Source organism: Netta rufina (genome assembly GCF_964035555.1).
Source record: "Netta rufina genome assembly, chromosome: Z".
NCBI classification, from domain to species: domain Eukaryota; kingdom Metazoa; phylum Chordata; class Aves; order Anseriformes; family Anatidae; genus Netta; species Netta rufina.
In genome coordinates, this window is record NC_140126.1 from 23,711,125 (window position 1) to 23,737,731 (window position 26,607).

Genomic DNA, 26,607 nt, shown 5'->3' on the forward strand with positions numbered 1-26,607 from the left:
CCTTCAGGAAGGGAGATCAGGCGATGCTAAGAGGAAGAGCTGAACTGTTACCATAATTGTGAAGTTGGTGTAATTTATGACATGATTATTATCCTGTTTTTTGTTGTTGTTGTTGTTGTTGTGTTTTAAATATCTGAGTTCTAAGAATAAAAAAATGCCAAGTCACATAACAAGGCTTTTAGCAAGAAATACATCTGAGACAATGGCAAACAAAATGATTCCTTAGGTTATAGTAATTGAAACAGTCATCCCAAATTAAGAGAGATATAATGGATTCAAACTGAAGTGAAAGCAAATATAGGAAATGCACCATTTGAATATTAAATTCTTAATAAGTAATTCAGGAATTGCCTCTTGTTTCTAAGATTATTCTTTACAGGCTGGATGATATCTATTGGTATTGAGTTAACTAAGGAAGAACTTAAAAATCAACACATCAGTAAACACAGAGGTCACACAGCGTTGAGAAGGAGTATGTGGTAGTGTAATAATATGCACAGCTGAAGATAAAAATCAGGTTTTCAATTAAGAGGCCTAGTAATCAGTCCAATCAAGGGCACTACACATTAAGTATGCTATTTGCTGCTTTAGTACCTTGGACTGTTTTTAGCTTACTCCATCCTTACAGGAATTTCTGTTTTTTTTTTTTTTTGTTTTTTTTTTTTTTCTTGCTTGCTCTAAAGTAAACTTGCCCTTTCATGGCAACTGAAATGGAAACCAATTATCTAGCAATTCCAAGAAAACAAAAGGTATGGAGATATTAAGATGCCTATCTTAAGCTTCTCAAACATGCAAGGCTTGAAATGTAATGCTTTTTGGCATGATGCAAGACCTTCCTGGCTAGTTGGATGGCAAAAACCACCACACTTGTAACTTCCATGCTGTTCTAGTTGATAATCAAATAATTCATCTGCTTCAAATGCACTACCTAAATATTATTTGGCAGTGGTAGGGGTAAATGATTATCCCTGAAAAACTACCTGATAATACACTTAGATAATGACAAACCAGCTTGAGCAGTATAAATCCAGTTTGTAGGAGCTGTGAGCAGTACCTGGGGCACTGGCTTACAATAACAAGTCAAATGTTAACAGAAGTGCCAGAGCAGTGATCTCCGGCACTTTGGGCTAAATGACTGCTGGAAGGACTGAGCAGAGCTGAACCGTTTCACATCCCTAACCAATAACTGAGGATGCTGGGTGAGTAGCAAGGAAAAGGCTTATGAGCTCTCCTTGCCACAGTCCATTCTTTTGCCTTTGCTGAAGACAAGAGTCCTGGGCTAGACGGACCACTTGGTCTGGCCACAGGGCAGTGGCCAAAGGGCACTTGCATTCTTCATTCCTGCCTTGCAGCAGAAGATAGCAATCAAACCCTACCCTTGGACTACTACTTGCCAGCATGACAAGAATGGTACTTACTGAAATGATATCCAGCCAGCTGAGAAAGTCAATTCAATAAATCATTACTTATTAAACTACACAGACTGTGGGACTAGTGGGGAAGAAACAGACAAGCATACATTTGTTCAGCTTCAACCTTTGTTTCTGTGCTTGAAGCTTTGAGGGGTTATCTATTCTCAGACTGTGGAAGTAGTACTTGAATTGCCTGCTGTTACGAGTGGGGAAACGTAAGTCAGAAAGAATTCCTTTAGCCTCGCCATGGACTTTTTTCCTGTGCACTCAACAAAATATATGCCTATTAAGGAAGTTAGGGAACGTACAGCATTTTATGGCACTATTTAGAGACAGCAGCTACAAGCTAACTCATCTCTACAAAGTCAAGATCTTTCTGACAAACGTATCTGCAGTTTTGTCTGACCTTAATTAGTTAAGTACATCAATTTAGTAAAGGCAGAAGACATTGTAGACATCTTCCCAAGCATTCCAGTTTAGTAAAGATATAACTCTGCAGAAATCATCTTTCCATCTTTTTTGTGTTGTTTTAAAGTACAGAAAATAGATCATATATTATCTCTACTACTTATTACTTGCAAATCAACTAACACTTCACAAACTTGTAATACAGGCGTATTTTTGTTCTATTATCGTATTGTACCTCTCTGGCTTTGAGTGCAAAAGTATAAGCAATATAAATCAGTATTTAAATTATATATTACATGTTTATTATGGGTGCAACATTTTTTAAACTTACATTTTATGAAAAATCAGAAGTATTTACAATTTTTGCAAGATAAACTTGTATGCTCTAATTTACAGTCTGACGTAGTAACAATTCATAAAAATTCAGATCCTTTAGAGTTGTGTTTACAAATTATTTTTTTTAGGAGGCAGCTACAAAGGATATTGCTGTATACACAAGCAAGAACCAGCTTGCTACTTTTTTTCTTTTTTTTTTTTTTTTTTTTCATCAGACAGCTACATGTATTTTTTACATTGTTTTTGAATTTCTTTACAAAAAGTCTACATAAACTTGTATGGCTTCAAAATTGTAACCTGCACCCAATGCAAATGTATGTATAATCACCTGAATGAAGACTAGTTTAAAAGTGCTGAAACATAACTACTTCATTTAACTTAGAATTGAAAGTAACAGTTGATTAAAAACAGCTATACAGTTTTGGGTTTTCACTAATAAAACATATTAATGTTAAAGAGCATTTGATTGCAAAGCAGATTACAATTAAGATTCCAGTAAATTGACTGTACCATTTTATGTGAGTTAGAAATTCATCATTCAGTAAGATCATCAAATTAGAAGCCAGATATACTCTTCCAATCAGGTCTAAAGTACAGTATCCCCATAATGCTAACAATGGAAATCTCATCTGCAAAAGTGTATAGTATACCTTAGAATTTATGTAGCCTCTGCAAAGATTAATTTACTGTAAAGCTTCAGCAGTCCAATTTATTACCGGTTCTGCATGAATTAGTTCTAGCAAGTTTTATTGTTTTAATATACAATTTAAAATAGATACTGGTATTGTGAATGGTCATATAAAATCCCCACTTGCACGTTATTAAATTATTTTGCTCCAATACTTTTGATTTCTGTATTGAAAAAAACACTTGATAATAAAAACACATAAAATATTTTCTAAATTAGAAATTTACTTTAAAAATGTTACTAATGTGTCACTTCCCTGTGCTTAGGCTGTATAAGAAAGAGTAGATGACAAATATTAAAATTGGTGGTTACAGACAAAATTTAAGCTAATAAAAAGGGCAGTACTTGTCATCCTGCTGCCATAAAATACCCTTCTGAAATGCTATTCCTCCCAAGGTATTATGTTTACATTCACTTCACACAATTCCAAAAGCACTTAAATTCCAAAGACATGCAATCAAAGTGTAGGGAAATGCTGTCTGTGTGCTGTTATAATCTTCAGTGATTTTTCAGGATTCTCATCTTTGGTGACATTAAAGTTTCTGTATCGAAGTTTCAATGTCCTGCATGATGCATCTCCCTCTACTATGGCTGCATGTATTGCAATTACCCCATAAGGAAGTAATCCAGTATTTTAAACCTCTTTTAAAACAATCTCCAGTTTTTGCAGATCTCCCTTTTAAATCCCAGTCAAAGGAATTTTTATAAAGTCGTATGTATTATAAAAACAGTATGCTTTCTTTATGAAGGGCCAAACTTTGAAAAAGGAAGTGAGGCACATGAATAACAAACTGGATAGGCACAGGTTTCTTTTAAAGGCACAAATGTTATGCAATTCATATAAAAATAAATTAAATCTACAGCATTAATTCAAACAATCACAACGCCCATAAAATTTACTAACTGCAGAAGTAAATCTCTTCTGTCTTTTGCAATTTTATAACACATTGCACTTCGGAAAAAAACGAACAAACACCTATATAAAACAACTTAGATGTTAATAATATATGATACATGGGAATCAAGTTACATTTTTATACACCTCTAACTCAAATGGTTTTATGGCATGAGTGGATGGAAAAACTACATGAGTTTGCCTTTGTTTTCTTTAAAAACTGGCAATTAAAGAATCTGATATTACTTATGGAAAGCTCAAATATTTCTTACTTGCTCTCCTACGTTTTAAGGTTTAATGCTTACCGTATAACATACAATTTCATACTTTCATTACAACTATTGATTACCATTTTGACTTCTATATAAATTTACTAAAATTTTAACAAATTTTCCCCAATATTGCAGTTGATCATTTACAGACAGTGTTGAAGTTAACTTCAGTGCTATTAAAGTAATAAAAAGTTTGCAAAATGACTTTCAAAAGTGCATTTTCTGTTCTGTAGTTCAGCCTCAAAGTAGGTCAACATTTAAAAAAAATTAATGCTTGTTAAAATAGTGTTTGAGAAGTAGAGGGGGCAGAGTGAGCTTCTTGCACTCCTTTGATCCAATGACTTTCACAGGTTCATCAGCAGTCTGCCATATACCGTCCTGAAAAATAAAGGTAGTTTTTTTTTGCATTCAGTAGGTAAAACAGATTTTGTCAGTATTTTCCTGTGAGCAGTTTAACTGACTATGGAAAAACAAAAGAAATGCGAAACAACTTTCAGACGTGTTTTAAGGAAACACAATTATGCATCAGTTGTTTAACAGTTTCATAATCCATAATTTAGCACTACAGAATACACATAATATATTAATTTCAATACATAACCATTTCAACATCTTACCAGTGGCAAATCTCTTCTTAAGTAGGGAAAGCCGATAGCCAGTGCCTACTAGCTCTACATCTACTCCTGAAAGGGTGCTTCCTTCACTTATGAATTGCACTGCAAGTGTTGCTGGTTTACTGGGTCCTTCTGAAAGTTCAAATTTTGCCCTGAGGGATCCAGAACCTATAAAAAACAGTAATGTACCAAGAGGAAAAAAAAATATCTCGTTCTTCTAACATAGACAAGATCTAATTAAATACATTTCCCAAAAACCTTTAGTTGATTTTTCATAGACATTGGTGAAGCTCACTTCAGTGCCATTATAAAATAGCAGTAGTTCAAAATTATTTTAAATACACCTCTGTAGCTAGTGCAAGGCATTAAAAAAAACATGCTACTGCTCCCTTTTTCTAGTTCTTTAACATTTTCTTGTTCTTGCACTGTCTAGCGGGAAAATAATGAGATTTAAATAATAAATAATGGAATAGTAAAAGTCAAGTCCCTTTACTTGCTTAAAACAACTTGCTATTCCTAGTCAATAGGAATAGCTAATTGATGAGGAGAGCTAGTAACTTGATGAATATGCCATAAAGTCCACTCCATTTCTTTATTATGTATGTCATAGTTTGGGTAAATGGATTCTCATATTCAAGAGCTTTGAAAGTCAGTTGTGTTTTACCTCTGTGATTCACCACTCATCTAATGTGTTGGATTGTACAAAAAGCACATTTTACCACCCTGTGCACCACAATAAAGAGACTTCAAGGCATTCGCCCTAATATGAAGTCTTTCTGTAACTTCTATTGTTTCTGTAAGTGTAAGCCTGGCATAGTATTACTTCCTCTTAAACACTGGATTGTGAGTATTAAGTATTTGCATTCAAGAGAAAGGGAAACAAAGATGGTGGGAAGACAAGGGAATATAACAGAACCAGTGGGATATGCAGAAGTCTACTGGACACAAACAAGATGTGATCTGCATCACTAGCAGTCCATTTTATGTCACTCTGCAGGTGTGCAGTAGTTTTTCATCTGGCTGCATTCATGTTTTAGTATGGCTTTTTTTTTCTTTTAAAAGAAAATATAGTTTAGGAAAAAAAAAGAAAAGAGAAGGCTATCCCTACATAATCAAAATGGAAGACGAATGGCAAAGAACTGTGAGGTTGGTGAACGGTAAAGTACACCGGACTACAGCAACAACCTCTGTCAGATCAACGTCCCTCAGATTTTGTTCAAATGACCACCACAACTTTGCAGCCTTTACACCAATTGAAGAGGGCTTCCCTTTCCAGGCTTATAGTTCCTATATGAAATCAGACATATTTACAGGAAAATCTATGCTTTCATAATGCTCTTCACTAAATTCTTAACAGGACTAGAGGCTCTTCCAAGGGCCACAAGGCCATTTTTTACATAGACGCTTTGTGGATGAGGTGCTTCCCTTTTGCCCCTACTTTTCTAATTCAGAAAAAATATTGCAACTACAAAGTCTTCAAGGACTGTGACATCAATTGGACTTAAGGGAAAGGCAGCTGTGTGGAGGATACCTACTGACACCTCACAAAATGCCACATAACCTACCACTCTGAGCAGATGTGCACAGTCTTTTTTTTTTCTCAGAGCTGTACGCAAAAATAAAGACCCTCAAAATGATGGTCAGGAATCATCTAGAGTTGAGCCTGTTTCAGCACAGCATTTTTTTAATTTTTTTTTTTTCAGTTCTTCCACTTACCTCTTGCTACTGTATCTCAACTGTCAATGTGTGGCAAAACATAAGAGAGTGAGAGATCCTTTTTCTTCAAATAATTGCTCATTTTCAAATAGCATTTATGTAATAATTTCCTTACTAAATCTAAACTCTATTTCAGAGCTGGTAACTGCTTTTAAGGGGGTTCGATATTTTTCCTTTTAAGATTAAATTACTTGTGCTGGTTTCAGATGGGATAGAGTTAATTTTGCTCCTAGCAGCTCATATGATGCTGTGTTTTGAATTTAGGATGAGAATAATGCTGTTAACATGTAGATATTTCAGTTGTTGCTGAGCAGTGCTTATGCTAAGTCAAGGCCTTTTCAGCTTCTCATGCTGCCCTCCCAGCCACTGGTAAACAGGATACAGCATGAGATGAAGTGTATACATGCATAAGGGTGCAGAGGCTAAAACGATAACATTTTTATTGTCACCATTTTTCTGTAGAAGAAAACAAAACAAAAAAAAATCAACTTGCCTCCATTCTCAGACTTCTCTGAAATGCTAGATATTTTCCAACAAGCTTTCATCTGGTCTGCATTCCTGTAAGAGAAAGTTACAGGTTAGTTACAAGCATCAATTTTTAGATAATTATTTCTGTAAGTTTACACTAGTACTTTAAAAGACTATGCACATAAAAACTACATCTCTAAATGGATGTTTATGAAAATGCTTGATTATTTTGTATAAGTTTGTGGAAAACTATACAAAGCAAACAAATGCACTGCACCTGAGTTTGCAGCAGAGCTCATGTGTACATGACCTCTTTATACAGTTTACACTGTCCTATGCCTAGGTTGACAACTCAAAAATATTTGTCTTCGAAGGGCAAAGACAGGCCAAATACACTGGAAATGGTTTTAAAGATGAGTTTTTACGCTTGATGGTGATAGTATGAATGGGAACAATGCTGATTGCTCTCTCCTTTGTGAGACTCTTGGCTGTGTAAATTTTATTCCATTTCCATTCTAATAAAACTATAGCTGGCAAAAGTGGCATGTGGTTTAAGTTTATGACACACAGTTTAACTTCTGATTATATACAGGGACAGAAAAGAAAAAGGCACCAAAAACTGGGGTCTCTAAACTGATAAGACATTTCGATATTGAGCACTTTGCAGCTGTTTCATCACAGGAAAATCAACAACACAAAGCTGTGAGTGGCATGAAATGCTGACGGGTATGAAATTGTCTTTGACATTGGCATAGCAGGAATGAAATGTTCACATAAGCAGCACAGATGATACCAGTCATTTGCCAGAGACAGAATTAAAAAACTGTTATTAAAAATAAAAATAAAAATAAAAAAGCACAACGGGCCACTACCCAACCCAGTAGACCAAAAATGTAGTATGACAAACACTACAACTGTATTTATTTTTTATCAACTTGCAAAGCTTAAAATTCTAGCTTTGGGTGGTTTCTTAGTTGAAAGGCAGAATAGCTGGGATTGAGCCCCTTACTCTGATGAATCTGCTGTGAAACTGTCACTAAGTGTTGAATCTTCCTAGCTAGCACTAGAGATGTTCCTGTTTTTACTTAGTTTTCACTATGAAAGGGTTTTGTGGAAGAAACATGGACTGGGAGAAACTGATCATGTTGTGCAGGCAGGATACTGAATCTGCTCCAGTAGAAAAAGCTTAAGATGATCTGATTACAAGTTTTGATCCCTAGAAATAGAAAATCTAGAAAGATTCAGTCTTGGTAGATTTTTTTCCACTTAAAATGATTCTGTATTATCACATTGTCCAATCAACACATTTAAGAGGATTGCCTCCTGAAACATCAAAACCTGTATGATAAATATATCAAGCTTATTCTTCTTCTGAACCTTGCTTTATAGGAAGGTTAACAAAGTTTAGCATTCTTTTCTCTCTTAATCTTCATGTTTTCCTCAGTTATAAAGACACTCTTGACCCCCTCGGAAGTAAACAACCTGGAATTAAATTACACCTGGGGGAGTAATTTAATGTTACCAAACCACAGGTGCAGTGGTTGAATTTTGGTCACCTTTCACTCATGGATGTACTTCTCTGCCTTTTCCTACCACTTATCTGAGGCTTATGTCTCACTTTCAAGTGCTGCTGTAAATGGCCTGCAGGCTTAGGAGGTGGTGGCAGGTAGCTTCGAGTCAGGTGATAATTGTGACAACTCTCGAATTGAGAGGCAATGCTGCACGGCTTATAAAGTACTCTTCCATCTAGTGAGTTATCTTTTAAAACAATTTAAACCAAACGCTAACTTTTAAATTAAAATAATCAAGAAGGATAAATCTGTATGTTGCAAGGAACAATGATCAGAGGATACAAATATACTGACGTATGTGGAACCTGAGTGTGACACTAATGTTATGGAACAAGGAGTGGAAGTTGTAGTATATAAATTATGTATTTATATAATGTTTTTTTAACCATTAAGAGATTCTGGTTGCAAATCATGTTATTAAGAATAACTATGCTGTCTATTTGACCAAAAGAAAACATTAGAAATTTCATGAAGACCTGTATTATTATACCATTGGAATGGCTGAATATAGTCTCATTTTAGTCTGTACAAATTGGCTGTTCTTGGTCTATTTTGGACAAGAAAATGTCCTATGTACATTATCAAGAGAAAAAAAATTCAACCATTTCTTCCAATAGAATGTTTTAGGCTATGACCCTAATGAATACAATGAAATGAACTTGAAATAATAGAAATAAAAGTATGAATGTTACCATTTTGCAGGTGGAAGTGACTGCATGTTTGTTACTCCTCCATCTACTGGTACTACAACCTGTACATTAGACAGCATACTAGGCACATTCATCGACTCTGGATTGTATTTATAATCCACTCTCACATCAGTAGTGCTAGCATTACATTTCCAGTAAGTTGCAAGATTCAAGGGAGTGGACTGGATGCCATTTGAAGATACCTGTAAAAAAAACAATCAAACAAAAAAACACATTGAAAGCAGCTTAATTACAATATCTACCCTTCTGGGCAGAATTATGGAATGATGGTAATGAGTATAACTATAAGTTCTGACAAAAGATCAGAAGAACAATCGACCTCTGAGCCTTTAATCTCAGAATTCTAAAGATTGTTGCAGCCTACAGTAATTGCCATTCTTTTAATTTTAAAATAAATTATTTTTAAAAGATGGTTTAGACTCTCTATGGCCCATGAGACTTTCTCCTGTTCTGCCTTTCTGAAGCCCGAATAGTTTTGTTTTAGTCTTGTTCTCTAACTCACAGAAATAAGTTACCAGGAGCAAACATCCTTACCAATTGTGTATGTTCCCATCAGTTCAGCTCCCCAAGCAGCAAGCAGCAAAAGGAAATACCTGTCATTGGATAGGCAGACAGCAAAACACTTCTTACATACTAAAAGCATTGTTTTCCTGGTGTAGGAGAGCTGGAAGCTTCTGCTCCTGTGGTTGAGATCATGCTGCTACCCTGCTGCATACCCCTACTACCTTCCTTATCTGCCTCAGGAACCTTCTATTTCCCTGTGCCCTATCTTGCCTTTCCTTGGCAACTCCGGGCTATTTTCATCTGCCATGGCTACTGCATGCCAATGCCTCACTTTTCCCCAGTGGTAAAGGCCTCACAACTCCTCTTTCCACAGCGCTCATTTCTGCAATCCAAAGAACAGTTCTGTTCCTTCAATCTTAGGGTTTCTGTGAATCTTCTTCTGTTCTTCTGTGAATCTAACATTCTTTTTATAGATTCAGCATGGCAATATTTTGAACTATACTGAGAGGATGTGGAAAACTACACTGGTATTAATAGCTGCATTGGTAGGCCTAGGAAATTCTTGTTCTCCCGTTCAGATAAATGTGTAATTTCAGTATATTTCCATTAAGGTCTTCAGTTGACAGTGAGAACATCCCACAGAATCACAGAGTGGATATAGTTGGAGAGGACCTCTAGAGGTCATCTGGTCCAATCCCCTGCTCAAAAAGGGCCACCAAGAGTCAGTAAGACCAGGACCATGTCCAGACAGCTTTGAAGTATCTCCATGGGGGAAGACTCCACAGCCTCTCTGAGCAATTCATGCCACTGCTTGGTCACCCTCACAGTAAGAGGGTTTCCCAATGTTCAGGTGACACCTCCTGTGTTTTCAGTTTGCTTCCACTGCCTCTTGTCCTGTCACTGGGCACCACTAAAAAGAGCCTGTTTCCATCCTCTTTGCACTCTCCCTTCAGGTGTTTGTAGACATTGATAAGATCTCCCCCACCCCCATCTTCTGTAGGCTGAAGAATGAATCCCAGCTGTCTCAGCCTTTTGTCACAGGAGAGATCCTCCAAGTCCCTTCTTTGAGCCATCTTTGTGGCCCTTTGCTGGACTCTCAAGTGCGTGCATGTCCCTCTTATACTGAGGAGCCCAGAACCGGACTCTGGCTGTGGCCTCACCAGCTCACCAGGGAAGGATCACCTCACTCAAGCTGCTGGCTACAGTCCTCCAAATGCAGCCCAGGATACCATCAGCCTTCTCTTCTGCAAGGCACGCTCTGGCTCATGCTCAGCTGTGTCCACCAAGATCCCTGTTTTTTTTTTTAAACTGCTTTTCAGCTGGGTAGCTCCAGCATGTCCTGGTGCCTGGGGTTATTTCCCTCCCAGGTGCAGGATTTTGCACTTCTCTGTTGAACTTCATGAAGTTCCTGTCATCCCTTTTCTTCAGCCAGCTGCTCTAAATGGCAGCACAAACCTTTGACCTATCAGCCACTCCTTCCAGCTTTGTGTCATCTGCAAACTTGCTGACAGCAAAATCTTCCCCATCCTCCAGATCATGAATGAAGATCTTAAGCAAGGCTGGTCCAGTAGTGACCCCTGGGATACTCCAACTGGACTTTGCACTACAGATAACCACTTTCGGGGCCTGGCTGTTAGCCAGTTTTCGAACCACCTTACTGTCTGCTCCCCCAGCTCCTCCATGATGATCTTAAGGGATACGGCGCCCTACTGAAATCCAGGCATACCATATCTACTGTTCTTTCCTCATCTACTAAGCCAGCTGTTTCATCACAGAAGGCTATCAAGTAAGGGGAAGCATGACTTCCCCCTACTGAATCCATACTGACTACTCCTGATGACCTTCTTGTCCTCTGTGTGCCTAGAATGGTTTCCAGGAGAAGTTGTTCCATATTTTCTGAGGGGTCAGAACATCACTCACTCTCTTATATTACACCTGATCAGCTACAGCATCCAAAATTAATTAATTACAAAAGCAAATCAATTGAATTACGAACTCAAACAAACAAAAACCTGAAAAATGCCTAAATTCATGGAAAACTTAAGACTTTGCTAACAAGTACCTAAAGAAACAGTGTTCAAAGTTTTCACACTTGGAGTAAGGTGTGAGCAAGCTGAAACAGGTCATGAATCCAAGGGAATCCAAAGGAATGACATGAAGGCATAACAGGAATGCACTCAGCCTGGGCAGACCCTATGGATTGGAAACAGTGACATATCCAGAATTGATCTGGATGCAAGGTGACCGTTCATCTGTATGCTATCAGGCAAAGAACAACTCTTATAAATTCTGTGTAGATTAGACATCAGCCAGAGTTCATTAAAAAATTCCAAAGGGAAAAATGTGTTTACCTGATACTTTAAAACATCCACATTATAATAGGATGCAGATGGGTTCTGCTCTGATAACTTCTTGAGGTAGACAGTTATAGCTTGCATGTTCATCCAAAAATCCCTAGTACTGGAATCACTTTGCGACTGATCACTACAAAGAAAAAGAAAGGTAGGGCTGAGAATACAACACTGAGCGTTCTTTTTGGGATGTCTAATAATTAAGACTTGATCCTTTCCCTTCTTCAAGCAAAAGTTTGTTATAATGCTTTATGACACACAATTATACCTTTTTAATATTAAGGAAAACTATCAGCTTGTTGTATCTAGTAAAATTCTCCTTCCATTCAAGGAGCAGTGAGTTTTCTGCACTGACAACTGACACCACAAGATTTAGTCTGGGATTTTATATTTAATAAACTCAGTATTATCAGGTACCATGAGGATGTGCATGAGGTCGGGATACAAAGGGTCATTGAAAAGGAATGGTATCCAATTTGGAGTTAGACCTAAAATCATAATTAAGTTTGGTTATATTATAGCAACACTAAGATTTCTGCTATACGTGTGTTACTATACTTTCACATCAGCAGAAAGCATAAGCTTTCTAATTTTTTTCCATTAAAAAAATTTTCAAATTATTATAAAGAATTGCCTTTTAGGTACTTATAGTTACATTCAATCTATGAAGCAATTTATTATATCATCTCTCTATGTAGTTAAGAGCAAACATGACTGCACAATCAAAATGCTGGTCTGGAGCTACTGGAACATGAAAAGCTGTTTTGCAGGTCAAGAATATTTTCAGTTCTGGTTGCATCATGTTTATTTTGAATAAGGATGAAATTTTTAAGAATACTGATTCAGAAACAAAATACAAATCATTTATCAATCAAAAAGCTTCTCTGAAGCTCTGTGGCTACAGTGAGGACCTGCATCCATTTGCTAAGCAGGTCTGCAGAATGTGTGTGCAAAGCAAAAGCTAAAAATGCGCATCTGGACCACAGTAAATATTACTGCAATGGTTTGAATCTAGAACAGTGACTTACACACTATATGTAGTCTGTTCGATTTATTTTGACTTTGATTCTCAACATAGTATTGTAATTCATGCTGCATCCAGTTTTAGTAAAATATGGATGAACACTTACTTTTCATGTCAAAAAGCAGCAAATACGTTTTTCACACTGAAACATTAAGTATGAACAATCACAATGAAATTAAATGTGAAAAAATGGATGCATATGTTTTGTTTCAATTATTTCAGTAATTTTTAAAAATGTACCATCTAGAAGTGTTCAACAGGTTTTCAAATAATTTCTTCTCTAAATGGAACAAATAATTACAGCTTTTACAAATGTCCTTTTTTTTTTTGAAAAGAAGCTAAAATGCTGTGATTTGAACAATTATTCTATTCAATCACCAGCCTTTTTTCTTAAGAATTCTCTAAAGCATGCTGCTATACACTTGATATATATATAGTCACATAATGACTTGAATATACTGTAGAAACAATACAGCTTAAAAATACAGTATTAACCAACAAATGATGTTAGGCATACCTCCTACTATTTGTCTTCCACTTAAAGCCACTGTTTCATCATTTAATCATACCACTGTTACTACATAAATAAATTTATATGACAACATAAGAATTTCTTAGTTTCGATATGTAATTTTTCTTTATATCTTTTTTCTTCATAACTAGTTAGATGGTTCATATAGTTTGATTGGGAAAAAAGTATTTTTTTCAGATAGTTTGTTAAACCATTTCATGTATAAAACGCATGCAAAAACACAACTGCCTTTGCAAAGTACTTCTTATGGCTCTTGTTTTATTTAGCATAAGTTTCAGTACCTGACTGAGATTTTTAATGGTGGCAGTAGAAAGAAACTGAGCTAAACAAGATTAGTTCATAGCATTAAACTATGTTTAAGCAAATCAACAAGATGGTAGAGAACTCCGATTTACGTATAAAACAAATGAAATTTTAGAAATCACATAGTTTACTATTATATTAAAAAAAAATACAAAACCTGTATACAAGTTGTGCATTTGGAAGAATCTGCTCTAGTTTGCTTGTGTTTTTTACCCTGAAGCAGAGCACAGCTGGAGATGGGTTGCTGGTGAAGACTTTAATAATCCCACTTGGGAATGATACTGTCATATCACCAGTGATCTTCACAATACATCTAGGAGAATGAAAACATAAGTTTTATTGCAACTCATTAACTACGTGGTTTTAATTACTGATTTTAAAGCAATCACTGTACTTGCACAATCTGATGAGCTGAATTCAAAACAGAAAGTCAATTTTAAATGAGGGTAATGTGGCACTGTAACAACGTACCATCACTTTCAACTTGAAAGTCAGATGAAAGTGAAGAAAAAAGTGTAGCTGATTAAGCATACAGTAGTCTTGGTGGATATTATTCAGGCTTTGAAAACATGGCACAACTATGCTTAGGCAAGGCCTACTAGCATAGCAAGGGATGTGACAGGGTGAATGAGGTGCTTTATAGAGCTGCCCAAATTTACTTGTAGCACCTAGCTGACTATGATAAAAACCTTTCTCATTTTCAATATTTTCACTGAACTTATTTTTGTAAAGCAGGGATATATGAGCTCCTAGCAGGATGCAGGACAATAGAGAGCAAAGAGCCACTGTTGTCACTTACGCTCGGGGAAAAAAAAAAAAAAAAGTGAAACCCCCTTCTAATGCACATGCATTTTCCCCAAAACATTACAAGTATAAACATTGTGTGTTTTTTTTTTTTTTTTAATTGTAACTTATTACATTCAAAACAATTCACTATTTAACTAACTTTGTGGGATCTGCTCCTTTAAAGTAGGCGTTAACAGATTCAGTAAGGGCTACTGCAACAGGCAAGGTGTCCTGGTTTCCAAGGCTGACAGGGCTGGGACCACGTGAAACACCTAGAATACATACAGTGTATAGGTTTAATTTATAAAAGCTTAGCAATAGATTTCAGAATGGTTGACTGTATCTGTCATTTTTACAAGATGTTACTACCATCAAGGTCACAGTAGGGCCTGAAGTGGTACTTGAACAGTTATTAGAAAAATATAAACATAGTACAGTACAATCACACCACCAAAACACTGCTTAGCAGCCTAAGAAAACAGGACTATCAATATGACATGTTGTACATGGACAGACACAAGGAAATACATATGAGCTAGAGGAATGCTGCATTAAAATGGCTAATGATAACACTAAAGTCAACAGATCCAAAGGACATTGGACATTAACTACAATACTTAAAAAACAACAACAACAAACCCTACTGTATGCTTGTTGCATGGAAAAATGTATGATACAATGGTCAGGGAAATGCAAAGAATTCAGCTACAGTATATATGAACTTAAATGCATATACATTTATATTACTCTACATAAGTGAACTTTTAATGACTTCAGTCAACAAAGGTTAAAATTTCCAAGCAGAAATTGCTGGAGAAATATTTTACTATGTTTTCTATTGTTTTTGTAGTAAGGGTTCTGGGAATACCTTGGAGGTGCTTGGAAATACACAGCAGTTTGCAAGAAAAATAATTATCAGGCTTGCATCAGCCTTCATAGGTGCTTGTGCATACACAACAGCATTAAAATGCATAGCTACAAAAATCAACTCAGACCTCATGCTATGGCTTTTTAAAATCCATACAACTGAAAAAAAATGGTTGTCATGGGATATTACTTTTATCAGTGTTTTCCAGTGTGTGGCCAGCTACTTAACATAATCCACAATACTGGAACTTTAATCTTGTTTTATTACTGCAGCTGCATAGTAGAGAGCATCTTACTAACTTTTTGTACCACTGCTGGAATGGTTTGTATCACATAATATATCTATCATAAAGGAGGCACAGTCTTTCTCATGTCATAAGCAAAATGAGAAACTTGAATTTCCTACCATGAAGTAGACAGAAAATGCTTCTGTATAACATTGCTAATGGCAAACTAATCTCCTATTTACTTTAAAATAGCAGCTGTACCTTCTGGGCTCTTTCATAAACAAAAAGGAATTTGAGACCTTGTTCTTCACAGAAGGTCTACTATGTGATTTTATGCTTAAACACAGAGATAAGAGCAAGAGGTATTAACAACAGAACAGTAAAAGACAGGAGAGTTTGTCTAATTCTGCTACTTTCATACCTTGCCCTCCGTCATGTTTCTTGCCTGAGGTATGAAAATGTTCAGAATACTTCTCCATGCTATGAGAAGTATTACTGCAAACTTTAGGCTCTCTTAGATGCATAGTACTGCTCTAGTCACAGGTGTTCAAAAAGAAAAGATTCTTCAATGAAAGAAATGTTATGATGCTGTTTTGTTTGTTTGTTTTAAAATATAAACAGTAGATCATTTTTATTTGTTCTTTACACATAGATCATGTTTCCAGTGTTGTGTTTCTCTCCATGGAAGCTAGCAATAAAAGCTGTAATTTTCAGTAGTCTTGGGAATGCAGAAATAATGACTTAAAAAAACAAATTGGCATTAAAAGTCTGTATTAACAACCAGACCCATTCACAAAATTCTGTCTGATGAAATATCGAACTCCAGAAGTATTCTCCACCTAAGTCAAAGTATGCACTTGATGGAACAACAAACAACTGCAGAACCCCTAAGAGGATTTTATGTCATATTATGTCAGATTGTCTACAGATTTATAAATTGTATCTAAATCTTTTCTTTATAAAAGTGTTGCAGATATCTTTAGAGTGAAATTTTAAAATCAAGAGTAATGTGAATACATAAATTATATTCCTATCAGCAAAAGACAAACATTGATTTCTTCACCAAACAGGGAAATTTATTAGTAACAACAAGGCTACTTTACACTTTTCTGGTAATACCAAAGCAAACATATATATGTATAAGCATTTCTCTGAGGTGTGTCTTAGGGACTACTACTTATTTCCACAGTTCTCAATCTTCATCGCCCTTTATGATTCATGAAATCTAAGCATTCTCCTTAAAAACTATGAAGTGAAACATATAAAACTGTCTAACCAAACACTAAATGTGATTGTTTTGTTGCCTTGCAGCTGAAAATATAAGCCTAACAATACAATGCACCACTATCCTGCATCGTGGCATTCCATGTCTGCTGCACCCTTTCAGAGGGACAGCATGACACAGAGCTGTGCCAAGGTGGACTTGCTGCATCTCAGACTGCAGCACAGCTCAAGGGTCCAGTTGCAGGATGTTCTGCAGCACCTGCATAGCTGGCCTTGATGTCCTGATCACCGTTAACAGCACGTCAGCTGTGCTGACACACAGTGACACTGACACTGTTGAGGAGGGTGGCAAACTGCTGAATAAAAGCTTGTATTATTGGTCATAAAAAGGCCAAATAAATAACTCGACCAAAGGGTTTCAGTTCAGTTCAGAAATAAAGACTCAGGTGATTTTAACATTGGCTAAGCTGTTTTGTTGAAAAATATATATATATATATTTTAAAAGACTATCTTTACTATCTGTATCTTCAAAGCTTCGTATTATATGAATATAAAAAAATGTTTTTACCTACTTGTCTTATGAGAATAAGGACTGTCAGAGTAAAAATGTATTCCCCTTTTTTGAATAAAAGCAGTAAAGCAAAACTAAAGAAGTGAGACCAGGTGTCAGCATGTTTGGAGAAACAGATAGAAGACTATGCTGCAAAGAAGTGGTTAAATAAAGTTTTGATGATTTTGGTAAGCTATTTGTATCTGCCAGACACCAGAAATAGCTGGAGAAACTTGTTCCAAAAGAAATACAATTTTATTAGGTGCAGTGCATTAGAATGATTAGTTAACATGTAAGTCTGCTTCTAATACAATACCTGGTAGTGCGTCACAAAGCCTTTCTATTGGATGAAGTGTTCCAATCAAAAGATCATCCTCTATTACATTTAAATGAAACAAGACATTGCAAGAAAACAAAGTATTTCAAGCAAAAACATATGATAATATAATATATATATAAATTCTTTTCAAATGAAAATAAAGCTAAAGCATAAAAGAAACATACGATTAGGCACACCTACAAGTTCACATGGAACAAGACAAGAGCCAGCTCTCCATTTTGCAGAACAAATGGGGTGATTAAAACACTAGATTGTGCAAAAGCCAGAAGACTACAGACAGTAGTGCAGAGTATCCTCATGCCCCAAAGTCATTCTGCCATCTGCACTGCCCTTCCCATCTGTCCAGGTCTATTTAATTCAAACACACAGTGCAGTGAACTGGCCCTGTTCATTTTTGGTAGGCCAGGTTAACAACCATGTCAAATCTCTGTGGCAGCACACACCTCCTTACCTTCTTCCTCACACACACATGCATACACAGAGAGCTGGAGCTATTGATGCTGCTGCCACCAACTTCTAGTTCCTTGGGACCAGTGCTGAGGCCTGGGGAAGTGAGCCTGGATGGACTTTGACAATCAAAATATCAGTTATCTTTCTATGATGATTCTCAGGGTTTGGGAAAATGGTAGATGCTGAACTGTGCCACCACCACAGCAGCTAAGGCTGGTCAGACCTTACTAGCCTACGTCTTGCACAGTGAGGAAACAGCTGCATTGCTTTCCTTATGGAACTCCCCTCTAGAAGCTGTGCAGATACTCCTGAAATGCTGAGCCTGGCTGAGAAATCCTTAGCATCAGTACCAGTCACAGACAACTGAGTGTTAACTCAGAGTCTAATTTCACTTTGAACAAAGTGGTAATAGTGTTCAGAAATGAAATATTATGCTTCTGCTAACAAAACAAGTTAGAACATCTTTAAAAAAACAACAAAAAAAGCAAACAAAACACCTCAGAAGTCTCCTTACCATTTGTTAAAACCAAATATAAAAATTGAGGACTTCCCTTTAAAATCATGAGAAAATCTTCTGAAACTTGTGGCAGCATGTGGAAACTAATTTGACTTTTTTTTTATTGTTCTTTTGTTTTTACCAACTAGCTCTGCTTAGTTAAAATACTGCAATAACTTGAAGATGCATTTTTTTTTGAAACTGCAATTACAGAATAACAAACAAAATAAAAATAACATAACTGTTTTGAATATTTATATTCATTCAGATTTATCAGTATCCTGAAGTATTTCTGTACCTATAAAATAACATAGTCCAAACAAGTGCACAATAACATATTGTGCTCGATGAACGCATATACAACCACACTGAATATGAATTCACTGAATATTTTAACTTTGAAAAGTATTTCACTAAGGAACATGCCATAATTGCATCAATGGCCTAATCTAATCAAATCCACTCTCCTGGCAGGACAGAACACTGTCCTGTCTCAGTATCACATAGCAGTAGGTATTTCAAAAGATGCTTGAAATACCTACACTAGACTTACACGTGGAACAACTAACTCCAAGGAATGGTTTTCCTAAGAGGTGAAACTTAGTGGTGGAATTATACCACTCTTAAGTTAATATGGTTAATTTAACTTACCAACTGTAGGTGTGTTTGCTGCACTGAGGGAAGCAGAAGAGGATATTGAGGAGATGCTCTCAGCACGTGCCAAGGGAGCTGCAGGTGGTGGACTTGAGTTAGAAGTCAATGGAGGGCTGAATGGCCTAGGCTGAACACAAAAGTTCACAGGAGTATTAAATAGACAAAGTGATTTTAAAAACAAAAAATACTGTAAATGGAGGAGTTTTTCTATTTCTCCAGCTGGGTAATGTATTTTCCCCAATACATTTCAAAGCATTTCTTATTTCTTTTAATACTTTATCCATCCTAGTTTTCAGTGTAAAACAGAGAACACACATTTTCCTTGGAAATCAACTCTACTATTTCATAGACTATTAATACTGTTTTTTTTTGTTTGTTTGTTTTGTTTTGTTTTTTCCCCTGGGTAGTGAAGTCTAATATATTTGATTGTGTAACAGCCTGTCAATAGTTGAACTGTATTACAGCAGCAGAATTTAAGCCTACAGCCCTGTGCATGTGTGCACCAAATGCAGATTTGCATAGCTAAAGGAGAGCTACTAGCAATCTGGAAGCAAGTCCAGCATAAGGCAACTAAAATAGCTGGGGTCTGGGGAACATAAGAGAGAGTAAGAGCTGAAGGACCTAAGTTTGCCCAAGCCTGGAGAAAAGAAGCCTAAGGAGGGATCTACTAGCAATCTCTTACCAGCTAAAAGGTGTCACATTCTTCTCAGATGTGCAAAGAGCTATAGCAAAGGAACTTCTGTTGAATGTATGGGAAGAAGTTCCTTCTGATAAGCTGGGACAGCTTGCCCAAAGAGGTTGTGAGATCTCCCTCCTTGGAAACTTTCAAAAATTGGCATGTCCCTGAACAAAATGATTCAATTTTGAAGTTGGACCTTCTTTGGACAGGAAGTTGTCATAAAGATCTTCAGAAGTCCCATCTACCCAAAAACTTTGAATAGCTTTGTAAATCACTTGACTGTAAAAGCATCAGTTTAAACTAACCAATGATCACTTGGGGATTAACCTATCTAAAAGGTACTGAAACTCCTGAAACATCTATTTTGTGTGGGCAATGGTTATTTTATTTCAGTTCTATCACTCTTGTCAGTGAGTGTATGACTTTTATACAGACTGTGGGAGTTGTAACAGTACATGACATATAATGAAGACAACTCAGTCTTCCACTTGTACAGAGATAATAGCTGATTTCTAAAACAACAGTATAAAATGAATGTAACTTTAAGCAGAATCATACTTTATAACAGAACGCTATCAGCTAAATTCACTTCAATTTGGATGATAAGAAGAGCAGATTCCTTTGCCTAAGAGCAATTACTACAGTTTTATATTGGAATGAGAAAACAATCTCAAAATAGACCTTACAATATTACAGAATAGCAAAATAGTTAAAAATGTTTCCATTTTGTGAACATGTAGGATCAGAATTTTGTCTATAGTGAGATAGAGGTTGGACTCTATGATCTTGAGGTCTCTTCCAACCTAGAAATTCTGTGATTCTGTGATTCTATGGTGAATGTATCTTGCTATTTTGAAAGACAGGAAGAGGATATTACCACAGTCACATTCTTTCAAGTCACTAAGTCAAACAAAACCCAAGGAATTATAATATTCATAGCAAAGATATTAAGCATGGCTTGGTTTGATATGCTGCCTGAGTACTTGCATTCTTTGCCAAAATCTTTATTGGCAGGTGGACCTGCACTGCAGGCAGTGAGCAGAGATGACCTCTCACTATCCTGATGGGCAGCTGCTGCAATCTGCCACCTCCCTTCACCAACGACAAGCACCAAGGACAGGGCGAAGTCACAGCATGGCTACTTGTGTCAGCACACAACTGATAGTGATCTACTTAATGCCACTCATTCCCCAGAGCTTTGGTGATATTCCTAAATCAATGGAGCTTTACTAACGACTTTGCTAGAGTTTCACATTTTGAATACCTTAATCCCACAAACATACTATCTTTGCATTTTCAAACTATTTATTTATTCACTTAAAAACAACTGGCTGATGCAAAAAATATGTTTTAGGCCTTTCTAATTCAATTAAAAATTATTTTTACTATAATGTTTACCGCAAACAACTTCCATGCCTATTTGGCAATGGTGAAAATGGAAGGTAACCTCACTGTGACAGTGTAAATTAATGGTATATCTGACATTGAGTTATAGAAGAGAATTTAAAAAAATCAATACATACTATTTCATTAATTCCACTAAGTTTCCCTGTAGACAACTTTGGTCTTGAGGCAGGCCTTGGTGGGGGTACAATGGTGCCTACAGAAAGAGGAGTTGTGGGTCTTGCTGAAAGAAAGCAAATTTAAGGAAATCAATATTAGAAAGGTCACATTGAACATAAATACGTACGCACTTGAATAAAATAAATGCAAGTTACGTTTCTATTCAAAGTCCCTACTTTGCAAGTTCCATTTTGTAAGATTTACCACTAATCAAAAATGCTTTTAAAATAGGGCTATATGATACCCTGAAAAGTGACTCTAAAAATGGCATCATGGGCTTTCTCATAGCTCTCAAATGATTTTATATCAACTATTCTTGGAGGTTTATAGGTAAAAAGATGGTCTTCCCTGAGTTCCTTTTTGAGTATAATCTATATGGATTCAGAAAACAGAACAATCGTTCATGCCTCACCATAAATTGAAAATTCAGTGGAAATTCGTATTTGGTCCTGGCTGACAATGGGGCAACTGTTTGCTTAAAATTATGCTCTTTGAAATCATATTGACTCCAATATGTAAATGCCAGTGCAACAAATATAATTCAGTAAATTACGCTGGTGTTTGCAAGAACACAGTAACTCCTTATTATCTCTTAGCTAACCTGTCAGAACTAAAAAGTAATTAAAAATACTGCCCCCATGTCCTTCTAACAGGTGCAACTAACAGACGGTGGCAGCAGTACAAAGATGCCACTTTTACACAGTCACTTTTCTGAATAGAACTGCATTTCAAAATAAATGTTAAATGCCATCAAGTGAGTATGCCCCATCTAAAATTAACTTCAAAATAGAATGAAACCCTTATACATAGTTACATTTCCAGTACTTCGTCTCCCTCAAATTATTCTGAATGTTTCTTTCTTAAATAATTAACTTAATGTTATATAAAGCACAACTTCAAGCATGGAATTTTCTCAGGCATTCAGCATAACTCTACCCTCATTGAAGTAAGGGAGTTTCATTGCTGACTTGGAAGAAATTAGGCTAATACTGACCACATACACCTTAAAAGTTGCAAACTGAAATGTCCCCAAAACAAATTCAATTCTGAGATATCAGTAGTTCCTTTAAAATTCTTGTTGTGCCCAAGGAAGGCAGTGAATACTGAACACTGAGTAGTCTGCTGCAGTATCAAAGGTATTCAGTGAAACACGGCACACTTGCCCAAATGCTCTTTCCTATTGCCCTCTTAATAGCATTACCACGATATCATACACGCTTCAAAATAACAGGTATGAAAAAAGTACTATTCTTATTCCAATGTGTTTATTTAATCTGAAATTATATACAAAACTGGTTCAGAATGCCTCTGATTAAGAATTGAATTGTTTTTGCAAATTAAATCATTTAATCTTTGAGACCTCACTGCTCTCTGACATCACAGGTAAGTACATTCATATTTCTAGAAAAGCTAAGCTTCATGTAGTTAAGAAAAAGCAATGCTTTTAATTGAGTAATTCAAATTTTTCTTATGATGTCAAGCTGAGCATTTATTTTGATGTCCTAACTTTTGAGGAAGTTGATGCTAACAAGCAGTTTGTTTAGTACATTTTAAGTTAAGAAGACAAAGTTAATTTTAACATCGGGTGAGCAAGAATAATGAAATGAAAAATCAGTCCAAAGCTTTGGAGTCAGTTATTAGCAAAGAGCAGTACACAATGCATGCTTGTCATACCCTTATTTGTATGAACACAAGGAGACACTAAACTATATTCCAGTAGTGCTGAAGATGATGTGGAAGAAATTTCAGCAGCAGTGCCAGTTTCTTCAATGAATAATTGTTCATGGCATATACCATTATTTGAAAGGTCACTTTGATCCTCAGAAGCACAGCTGTTGGAAGAATTCCCAAGCAAAGCAGAAGAGGCAAGGCAGGCATTTTCAGTTGTGAATGGCAATTTTGGGGGCTCCTTCTTGTCTGTGCTTGTGTCTCTACTTGTAAGAAGTTCATCAGCAAAGGAAATCCACTGACTCAGAGACCATGAAACAGAGGATAAAGTACTCCCTGATGGTGCTTCTGTAACACCAGATTTGCACAAAATGCTAATGGTAAAGTCTGGTGAGGATGGGCTTCTAGACCCAGAATCTGTCTGGTGTCCAAGCAAAGACTGAGATACTCTACACCCAGGCAAATCATTGGTAGATGAAGAGCAACTCCTATTGTGCTCTCTTAGAGTAGCTGAAGAAAAAGGGAAGAATTGAAACTAGAGGCAACACTGAAATGATAAAAATTTCAATATAAATCTCAATATAAATCCAGACTTAAAAGGTGTATTCAATAATCATTGCATGATGATTACTAGCCAGCACGAAGAAAAAAAATGAAAACCAAACTGTTCTACTAGGTTAAAAATCCCACTACTTAGAATTAAAGGAAAAACAACAACAACAAGAAAAAAACAGCCACATATCATAGGTACTTTGTTCATACTTTCAGCCAGGTCACTTTCCATTTGTTAAATAGGCCAATAAGTAATTTATGGTGTTTTTCTCCTCTTAAGGCCTTTATTCTCATGACTTTGCTTATTCCTCTGACTTCTTCTTTATTGCGGTTTAACTTCCCCTTGACTTTTTCTTTTATTTTTGGTGTCCAAATCCATTTTTATTTCTTCTCCACAGCATTTCTTTCAAACTTATTTAATCAAACCTATCCTTCTATGTTCCTTCTAAACCCTTCATGCTGGTAATGGAAAGGCCTAACACAAACGGCTGCTCAGTAAATGAATGAAGACAATGATGTCATGAGATCCTGTTTAATATTTTTCTGTCTGTATTCTAGTGAGTGACTGCATGCATGAGGCATCACCTGCCTCAGTTTATTTTTGCTCTCATCCCAGAGTCTTCGGGGTGCTGGAAAATGGGAGTTTCCCACAAGTATTCCCTGCACTTGGCTGTTGCCTGTTGCAGTAGATGACAACAGAAGCAGCAAAATGCAAGGTTAGTCAACTCTCAACATCTTGCAGATTGGCAAAGCTAGGAGCAACAGCAGAGTGGCATAGAGAATTAAAGAGAGCAACACATTTGAAAGTTCACGTCAGAAGTGTAAGTCACTACAGCTATCTTTCTGTCATGAACAAGTACATTCCCTAAGCCCAAATAGAGACCTAACAGATTTCCCCTTCTAGCAGATATTTAAAATATCATTCAAAGACTTTGAAATACTACTACAAATCCTATACAAAAGCAATGTGGAAATGCTATTTTAAAAATACCTGTTTATGAAAATGGGGAAGATAAACAAAAAGCATTTTTACAGTATCAACAGCTCACTAAAAATGTCTGTTTTGTTTGTTTAAGATAACAAAGTTAGTTTAAACATCTAATAAAACAGGACTATTCACGGATGACCAAAGTTTACCTCTATTCTGCATAAACCAATGCCTGCTCAAATACCACAGTGGTTTAGGTGTTCAATGATTAACAGAGTTACAAAACAGTATCTAATGAAATGTTTTAACAGTAAAAAAAGTATCCATGGGACATGCTAGATCATATTTACATATTCTGTATACAAAATAAGTAAATAATTATATATACTTTAATATTTTTTTCAAAAGTTTTAAGCATCTTGTCTTATAAGCTTATCTTACTAACATTCAAGATGAAGGTAACACTGATTTCCATAGGTCACAAAAGAGGTTCAGATCAAAGTATGTATTTTTTGAGGTCTTCAGAACTAAGATGCAGGTAAATGAACATCAGAAGCTAATTTGATTTAAACAACAATATGAACTACTGCAATTAAGTAAAAAATTTCCCAAATGTACTACTAATTTGATAACACTTTAGCACGCTCACTTGCTATTTAACTCCATGGATGATTTCACTAATGTAAATACCATACTTAATTCCTTGAACAACAATCCTTTAAATAATTATTCATCAGATAAAATTTGCAAAGGCAAAATATGTAGATATTTAGATATTCTCATATCTAAAACAGACTTTCATATCTAAAATTGACTTACACCCATGAGGAATTATATTTCAACAATCTCGATCAAACATAGGGCTCTGTGCCTAAGCACTTTCATGTACCAGGCCAGGTGCAGATGAATCCTCCTGAAGTCTGGCTACTGATCCCAGTGATCTGTCACTGCTCATCAGCCAGAGGCTACTCTCTCCAGTTCTGTTGACAGGAAGGACTGTGTGAACATTTCCTAACCTGCTTTACCCTCCTACTCATGGGTAGCAATAAATATCTGATTGCAGACAGAGCTTCAGATGGTGAATGTGGCCCTCCAAGTCCCACGCTGCGGGCAGTGCCTGTGGCCTCTCTCTGATGCCAGGACAGATGATCCCCTGGTCCTACAGGACAGCTGCAGTGCTGTCTTGGAGGAGCTATGCCACCAAGTGGAGGAGATACAGGAGGGAATGAGCAGGCTGTGCAGCATATGAGAATATGAAAGGGAGACAGATCTTCTCTGAGACACAACAGCTTGAAGAGCATCAGACCCCAACCACAGTAGAGAAGCAGGCAGTGTCCACCCCCACTATTAAAGCACAACCTCTAGAGAAGGGGAAGGATGAAAGCTGGTGACTTCTGGCACCAAAAGGAAGGCTTTTGCCCCTTCCAAGGGCTTACAGCTACAGAGGAGGTTCACTGCCCTTGCAGTTGAAGAGAAGCCAGATGGACGTTAAAGCAGTGAACATGGCCCACCTGATCCTACACCATGCAAGAACACCTGGAAGAAATGGTAAATCACTATAACGGGTGACTGACTCCCTGCTACAAGCGACAAAGGCACATGTCTGCTGACCTGAGATACCAACTAGAGAGGTTTGCTGCCTGCTGGAGGCCTGGATCTGGGATATGGCAGAGGGACTGCTGAAGATGGTTCAACCCACTGACTACTCTCCCCTGCAGTTCCTCCATGTGGTGCATAAATGATACTGCTAGGTGAAATATGGACAGTATCAAAAACAACTACAGAGCTCTGAAGGCAGTAGTCAAAGGCACAGGGGCC

The 26,607-nt window shown here is 36.6% G+C and overlaps 1 protein-coding gene across 2 annotated transcripts in view; it reads right to left on the bottom strand.

Moving 5' to 3' along the window:
• Window positions 1-2,099: 2,099 nt before the first annotated feature.
• FCHO2 (FCH and mu domain containing endocytic adaptor 2) overlaps window positions 2,100-26,607 on the bottom strand; it is a 93,627-nt gene continuing 69,119 nt past the window's right edge. Inside the window, exons 17-26 of one of the 2 annotated variants that reach the window (XM_084305478.1) lie at window positions 23,316-23,819; window positions 21,602-21,705; window positions 19,397-19,526; window positions 14,751-14,862; window positions 13,962-14,117; window positions 11,946-12,078; window positions 9,073-9,272; window positions 6,835-6,899; window positions 4,629-4,793; window positions 2,100-4,389 (exon numbers count right to left, since the gene is read on the bottom strand). In XM_084305478.1, the coding sequence (XP_084161604.1) occupies window positions 4,367-4,389; window positions 4,629-4,793; window positions 6,835-6,899; window positions 9,073-9,272; window positions 11,946-12,078; window positions 13,962-14,117; window positions 14,751-14,862; window positions 19,397-19,526; window positions 21,602-21,705; window positions 23,316-23,819 (1,592 nt within the window). In that variant the 3' untranslated portion in view covers window positions 2,100-4,366. The remainder of the gene's footprint in view (window positions 4,390-4,628; window positions 4,794-6,834; window positions 6,900-9,072; window positions 9,273-11,945; window positions 12,079-13,961; window positions 14,118-14,750; window positions 14,863-19,396; window positions 19,527-21,601; window positions 21,706-23,315; window positions 23,820-26,607) is intronic. The other variant, XM_084305479.1, reaches the window with a different exon arrangement.